The sequence below is a fragment of the Phyllobates terribilis genome, unplaced genomic scaffold (assembly GCF_046119375.1).
Source record: "Phyllobates terribilis strain yellow unplaced genomic scaffold, ASM4611937v1 Scaffold_11__3_contigs__length_659146591, whole genome shotgun sequence".
Taxonomy (NCBI): domain Eukaryota; kingdom Metazoa; phylum Chordata; class Amphibia; order Anura; family Dendrobatidae; genus Phyllobates; species Phyllobates terribilis.
In genome coordinates, this window is record NW_027362771.1 from 143,800,504 (window position 1) to 143,808,277 (window position 7,774).

The window sequence follows — 7,774 nt, forward strand, 5'->3', positions numbered from 1 at the left end:
CAAAAGTAAATTTGCATAGTAGGGTCAGGTTATTTTTGCATGTAGCTGAACGGGGCGCCCCAAGAGTCAATGTTACTGGTGGGCCTTTGCCAACCCAGTCCGACACTGTACATATACATACACGGATACATTTATATGCTATTCAGTAGGATTACTGAAATCACCAATGTCTAGGGCCCTGTGTTTACAGCACCTTCCAATGATGTCAATATTTACACCCTTGACTACGTTCACACGTTCAGTATTTGGTCAGTATTTTACATCAGTATCTGTAAGCCAAAATCAGGAGTGGGTGGTAAATACAGAAGTGGTGACATGTTTCTATTATACTTTTCCTCTGATTGTTCCACTCCTGGTTTTGGAATATAAATACTGAACGTGTGAACATGGCCTAATGTACAAAATTGCCTGGAAGGGTTACTACTAGAGTTGAGCGAGTATGTTCTATTAACCCTTTCGCCGAGTATGCTCGGGCCGAGCTCTGAGTATTTACAGCTGCTCGGTGATATGGTTGAATCGCTCCCCATGATTTGCAACTGTTTGACAGTTTTATTACATGGAAGGAATGTCTATTTCTTACACATTCCTCACATGTAATAATACTATCAAACAGTTGCAAATCATGCACACGGGAGCGATTCAACCATATCACCGAGCAGCTGTAAATACTCGGAGCTCGGCCCGAGCATACTCGGCGAAAGGGTTAATAGAACATACTCGCTCATCACTAGTTACTACCAGTTGTGGTATAGAAAGTAGACTTAAAAGTATTGTAGTATTTGTTACCATTTTGCACCAAATTCTTCAAAATGCCACGCAAATTTTAAGGAAAGTCAAAAATATTTTTGTCTTTAACCTGTTTTGCAACTCCTTAGCGCAAAAAGCAGCATTTTTTGCAAAATGGTGCAGAGATGGCGTACATAAAATCAATCCGACGGTTGGGAGGAGGACAAGAGTACATTTGAATTAAAGCTCACATCTGGAAAGTCTCAAACCCCGTATACAATGGCAAAGATAAGAAATATCAGGTGTATACAAATAGACCAAAAATAAGGCACAAATTTAAAGATTTAGGTGCAAATGAAAAACAGGCGAAAAACACCAAAAATTAGACAAAAAAAAAAATAGGAGCAAATGCAAATATGCAATATTCCTACTGGAAGTAAATTAAATTATTGCATGTTCTAGTAAAAGTCCATTTATCCCTGACACCATAAATCTGTGGGGAAGAAATTTTTTGTGAACAATAGAATTTTTTTATGTTAATTCATAAAAGTAATTATATATTTTTAAAACACGACTATCTGCCAATGCAAAAAAATAAAAAAAATGCTTCATATCACTTTGTAACTGAGAATTGGTTGTGGCCAAAGACACTTTTTAGGCATTTTATCTGCAGTGGGCGTACAAAGATTTGTCAACTCCCATTGGTCAAAAACAGATGCAAAGATGGGCCAAGTCTAGAGGCCGCATTATCCTACTCCAGTAGTGGGCTTGTGATCTCCATACAATGGGAATGTATGAGGGGAACATGTTAACCCTGAGTATGAGCACATTTTGAGCATTTGCAGATTTTTCTGTAGGATAAATGGTAAGTAAAATACGTACATGACAAGTGTTTTTTTTCATATTCATCTAAATGGGTGAAAATACTGAAAGAATTGATTTGCTGCAGATTTGAAAAAAAAAAAAAAAAATGCTATTCGCAAGGAAAAAATAAGCAGAATGTACATGAGATTTCACAAATCTTATTCACTTTGTTAGTACTGTAAAATTCGTCATTTTTTTCCTACTGGTATATAAAAAAAAAAAAAAAAAAACACAGCATGTGAACATGCTCTTAGAGGCTACTCATTGCTTTCTGGAAGGTGCTAGGAATGAAGCTTGATGGCTGAACTCCAGTGTTCGCAAACAGAAATGTATTTTTAAATTTGAGCATAGACTACAACTACAGATTCATTGTGATCCGTCCGAAGAGTCACAGGCATTATGTTAGTCTGATGATGCACAATGAGGAAAAAAAATATATATGAGTAGAGCTTATCTAAAGCAACATTCAGGTCCATTTTTGTAGCCCTGTAAGAAGTTTTTCCTCACATCTCACCTAAACAAAAAAAAAAAAACCACACACAGCACTGAAGAGTAGGTCTTCAATACCCCTCAGTGTTTAAATAGGTTGGTCCCCACAGATTTTAATGGCCAAGTATTAGGGAAGACTCAGACGAGGATCGCAATGCTCGGATTGGCCATCGACTCTCCTGCCCCTCACACATCCCTTGTAGACCATGAGCCCTCGTGGGCAGGGTCCTTCCTCCCCCTGTACCAGTCACTGACTTTTTTTTTTTTTTATTATTGTGTACTGTATACCCCCTTTTCACATGTTAAGTGCCATGGAATAAATGGCGCTATAATAATCTGTCACCCTCAGGGGAAACCGCTGGCCAGTTTGAGCATTGTGTTGCGAGCATCGTCCTAGTTATATTCTTCCCAAAGCAGATGAGAATAGGAAATGCTCTGGGGCTCCTGGATCAGTTTTCAAAATGGATGTAGGTTTGTCATCGATTCACTATTTTTTCCTGTTTTATCTGGCTACTTTGCTATACAAAAAAAAAAAAAAAAAAAAAAGAAATTTTGCAATCCCCCCCCTCCCTTCTAGAAAGTGTAAATTTGACTTTATTTGCCACTGTGGGCAGAGTTTAGGGTCACCAGAGGATTTAGAATGATTCATCATTTGCCCTTTTTTTTTTTTTTTTTTTTTTTTTTTTTTTTTTAATACCCCCCATGCGTTTCCAAAGTTTTTTTGCAAAACAATCGTTTATAGGCCAGTGTCAATCTGGATATGAAGAACCTATGTGTGAATGTATCCCAAAGATAGACACTAGGTATTTTGTCTTGGTGAGCCATGCAGATTATAAATACCCAAACGGTCCTAAATTATTTCTCTAATGTATTTTGTTTATAAAAGCTTAATATCAGCATTGAAATCCCCCCGATGAAGGAAAGTGTTTAAATGGAATATGGATGAATCCGATATTAAATCAATTGACAAGATCTCACAACAGGAGTTAAAAGACTTACTAACACTCATCTTCCCTGTTGCTGAACTTATATTTAAAATCAGGAAAGATTACAGCCATTGGTTTGTGGCCTTATTTGACTTACACTTTGAACCTCATTTCCTTCGAAATAATCTAACGCAACAATTTCTGGTTAATATCAAAGAAAAAAAAAAATAGACAAAAGTAATAACCAAGCAAAATCCCAAATAGCTCAATAAACAAAATAGTGATTTATTAATAATTTAAAGATCTATAATAAAATTTTCATTTTAAAACTTTACTCCGTGGACATTCGGGAGTGCAATAAGCTCCCTTATTGGCAATAAATGTGCAATCTAAGCTTTGCAAGTCACTGGTACATACATACTTCCAGTTTACACAGTCCAGAAAAAAAAAAAAAAAACTCATACATACAATATAGCATTCGAGGTGAGGCTCCCTAAGGACAGAGGTAATTCACATTAAGAAAGTTCAGAGCAATTAAAAGATTAAACATGAAAACCACCATGTGGTTCACAAAGCTCAGGCGTAAGAGCAGAACAAAGAAATGTTAATATGAATATTACACGAACTGGAACAACCCCACTTGTGTATAAGAGTTACACAACCTTCCTTGCCGACAAATGGACAGCTACCATGATGCAAGAAAAGTAGAAATGCCAGAAGTCGTGGATTCCTCTTCTAACATGGCATCAGCTACACTTAGGAAGTGTTCAGTCCACCTCAGTTTATAGGTAAAAATATCGACAGTGCTACATATAAAAGTGATATGTACAGAACTTTGTAAATCTGAAATAAAACAAAGCCAAGTACTTCAAAGTCAGCAGAAGTTTTAATGCATGTCTTTGGCTCCTTCAATGTTTCAGGAGAACCAGTCTTCCCAGAAGACAGATACACATATATAATGTTCATCCATATCTGTAATGGATTAATACAAGTCCAACGCTACTTTTTTGGATCTTAAGCCACGGCATTTCTAAGGCAGTGCTCTCAGGTAAGCTTTCCAAGGACCTCTTCATGCTTTGGAAACATTAAACCAACTATCTCTCCTACGTTAAAGAATCTTGATTCACAGGTATGACCTCCTGCAAGCAATGACAACTGTCAAAGACTCTTGACAGATTTAAAAGAGAAACATTTCTTTCAAAGGGAATGATTATCACCAGAACACCCCACAAACGACGTCTCACGTGGACTGCAGAGAATCTACTTTAAAGACATTTTGATTGGCTGAACTTGTGAAATATAATTGCTGAGGTGGGACTCTATTGTCACAAGGACTACTTAGTCCTAATGTCCTTTCAAAATCCAGTAGCTGACCCATGAAGTTAAAGTTGGGGGAGATGTTGGATTTCTTCATCTTGACTATATCATAGGCATCATTCATAGAAAGATTCAGCTTTTGCATAAGGTAGGCCACAGTTACTGTGACTGATCGACTGATTCCAGCCAGACAGTGGACTAGAACACCACAGCTTTTCCCTCGTGCTTCATCTGGTGGGAAAGAAAACACAGAACAGTTAGATTATGCAAAAGAATGGACAAAATATATATATTTTAGAATAATTTCCCTAAAATGCATTATACTCCTCTTCTAGAACGAAGGCCGAATCATTTACTAAGAGACAAGATCTGACTTTGAATATAGACATCATGGGGTCTTCAAGCCTTATAGGCACCAAAATCATTAAATATGAAAGTCCAGAAGGCACTAACTAATATATATATATATATATATTATATATATATATGCGCAGCTCCATCATAGAAATGTCAACTCAATTAAAAATTCCTTACACTGCAGACTACGTGTTTATTCAGACATGTCGAAAGAAAAAGGGAAGTCACAGGGGACAGCCCATTAAGAGGAACAGGATGTCAACATTGCTCTAAAATGGGTTCCTTTGTAAGAGGAAACGGACTACAATGCTTAGAGATTAGGTTCTAGGTGGCTTCCAGCCAAAACCTTCTTCCTGCCATGCTCATATTACCATCACACTATGCTAGGGAGAGAGAAAGTTCACAGCTCCATGGCTCTGCTGAACAGTTAAAGGGGAAGCCACATGTCTATACTTGAACAATCAGAGAAACCAATACTCACCAATAAAGGAGATCGCTTCAGGGAAAAACTGAGAAAGGTTTTGGCTCCAGTGGTCAGATATGGGAATCTGCTTGTACCTGAACTCGCCGGCATTTTCAAAGAGATTAGGCAAATTTGGGGTGACGTTAAGGATGTACTTAATGCCAAATTCTTCTAAAACATCCAGGTTGGTAGAATCCTTGGCACATCCGAGGTACAGGTAGGGCAGTATTTCAACTGGGAATGAAGGCTGTGTATTAGAAAGGGGGCTTCCGTCAGAGTCTGTAGCACTGTTGGGGTCCCGATCAATATCAGATTCAATATCTGATGAAGAATCGGAGCTGATGCGGAGACCTCCCAAGCCTAGGACTGGAGGGGGACTGCTGCTACAAGAACTATCCAGATTGGTTTCACAATGTACGGGGAACTCTGCCTGGAACTTGTTAAATCCACCTGTAATAAGATGAACAGAACGTCAGGATCATAGTAAATCAAGGACCCGAGATGGTCATCAGAGCCACCTAGAGAGAACACATGCATGATGCCCCCTCCCCAGCTTTTAGACATGCCTGGTTAACCCTTACTACCCTTGACAAGGCCAATTTCAGCACTCCTCTACTGGTAACAGCTTCTGTCCTTCATTTGTGGATTCCACAGTGCATTTTAGATAAGGTTGCACAAGACTTTGAACCTTCTCAAGAAACGTATCAATCGCTAGGGGTGCAATTAGAAAAGAAATCTATCCCATGCAGGTACATTGAACACAAAGCTGAAGATAATTGCCAGGGAAATTATCTCTATACCTTACAAACATCCCATATATAAAAATAAGGAAGGCATACACTGATGTAGAGATAATAAGAGGGCATTTAAATGGCAGACAAGCCACAAACACAATTCCTACATTTAGGGTATAAATGCAGCACTTCTCAATAAGGACTGGTTACTTTAGCGCACAGATAAAATATTCTTATAAATTATAATTTATAAAAGTTGCATCAGTCAGATCGGAAACATAGGACATGGATATACTCAGCACTGAGGATTATTGCAAACGTATGTCACGACGGTGAGCCCTCGCCATGCGTGACATTAGGGTACCCTTTTGGGTTGCCATATAACATAAGGGTAATGGAGTCATGATGAAGCCTGGATAGGAAGACCGCAGTTCTGTCTCCAGCCCTGTGCACCAGGCTCCCTCTGGTTATTACACTGACAGACCCCAAACATAAGGAGCGTGCATGAGACAACCACAGCTCTGCACCCAGAAGACATAGTGCAGGTATGAATGGCACCCTATGCACCAGCCTCCCTCTGGTCACGACACTGGCAGACCCCAAATATAGGGGTAATGGGGTCTGGATATGAGAACCGCAGAGACAGTGCAGGTGTGAACGGTCCCCACTGGCAGACACTCACCCTCCAGGTAGTACGCCTTGCAGCCCTCGTCCTTCAGCCTCTTCATCAGCAGCCCCAGCACCGTCTCCCCACCCGTGTTCTCGTTCCACTCGCTGCTGCTCTCGTCGTACAGGATGACGGTGTCGGAGCCGCATCTCCGGGCGAACGTGTCCCGGTCCTCCCCGTGGGCAAACAGCGACCGGATGGGCAGGTTGCCCTTCTTCAGGCGGCGCAGCATGATGCCCGGGATGGCCACGTTGATGGCCGCCTCGATGTGGGACGACTCGTAGAGCTCCTGCGGTCTGCAGTCCATGAGCAGGAGGCGCTCGTTGGCCAGCTCCAGCTGCTCGTTCAGCCAGGCCACCGACTTGCTGACCGCCATGTCTGCCGCGGGGTGCACGGGTCTGAGCTTGTCTATCATTGAGGAGCGGGTGCAGAGAAGCGCGGCAGGGAACGGGAGGCTCTGCCTACAGCTGCGGCATCAATGGCAGCTCGTGAATGGTGGCCGCTTCTCTCTCCCGCGCCTCGTCCTGTGTGATCAATCAGCTCCGCACGGCCCAGCCACAGGCAGCAGCTACTGAATGGATACAAACAGCGAACGTCTCAATGGATACATTGTGCGCGCCGACCAATCAGAGCCGCCCGAGAGCTCGTTGCCCTGGAGACGGGCCGGCTGGAACAGGTTGTGTTGATGAATTGTTAATGAGTTTGTCATTCACAAAAACGGAAAGGAATTTCCGCTGTGGATCAGCCGAGTGCAAACAGGCAGCAGCGGCCGGAGGGGGAGGCGGAGGCCGGGGACAGCAGACTGCCGGCACCAGCTCCGGCCCCAGGCCTTTGTCAAGGAGTGTGTGCAGGAATCTCCGGCGGCGGCCATTGTCCTGCCACACTTCTGTGGGAACACTCCTAGAGTTTAACCGCTTCTGTGCTTGGAGGGGAAATCCACAGCAATGATGTGTTGCATAAACCTATTCATTTCTATAGTATTAATTCCACAGCACTTTACACGCATCATCACTGTCCCCATTGGGGCTCACAATCTAAATTCCCTATCAGTCTATTTATAGGTGTGGAAGGAAACCGACATAACGCCATACAAATGTCCTCAGTACCCAGGACCCCACTGCTAACCACTGAGCCACCATGTCTCAACATGCTTTTATCCAAGATCATGACTGCTTACGTTAAGAAACAGCGCCACCCCTGACCACAGGTTGTGTCTGGTATTGAACCTCAG

The 7,774-nt window shown here is 41.9% G+C and overlaps 1 protein-coding gene across 1 annotated transcript; it reads right to left on the bottom strand.

Annotated features, from left to right (window-relative positions):
* Positions 1–3,266: 3,266 nt before the first annotated feature.
* DUSP6 (dual specificity phosphatase 6) lies at positions 3,267–7,149 on the bottom strand. Its single transcript, XM_073651638.1, has 3 exons — positions 6,559–7,149; positions 5,161–5,592; positions 3,267–4,553 (listed from the first exon to the last, which is right to left on the bottom strand). The coding sequence occupies exons 1-3, from the start codon at positions 6,956–6,958 to the stop codon at positions 4,246–4,248; spliced, it is 1,140 nt and encodes a 379-aa protein (XP_073507739.1). The 5' UTR covers positions 6,959–7,149; the 3' UTR covers positions 3,267–4,245.
* Positions 7,150–7,774: the final 625 nt, after the last annotated feature.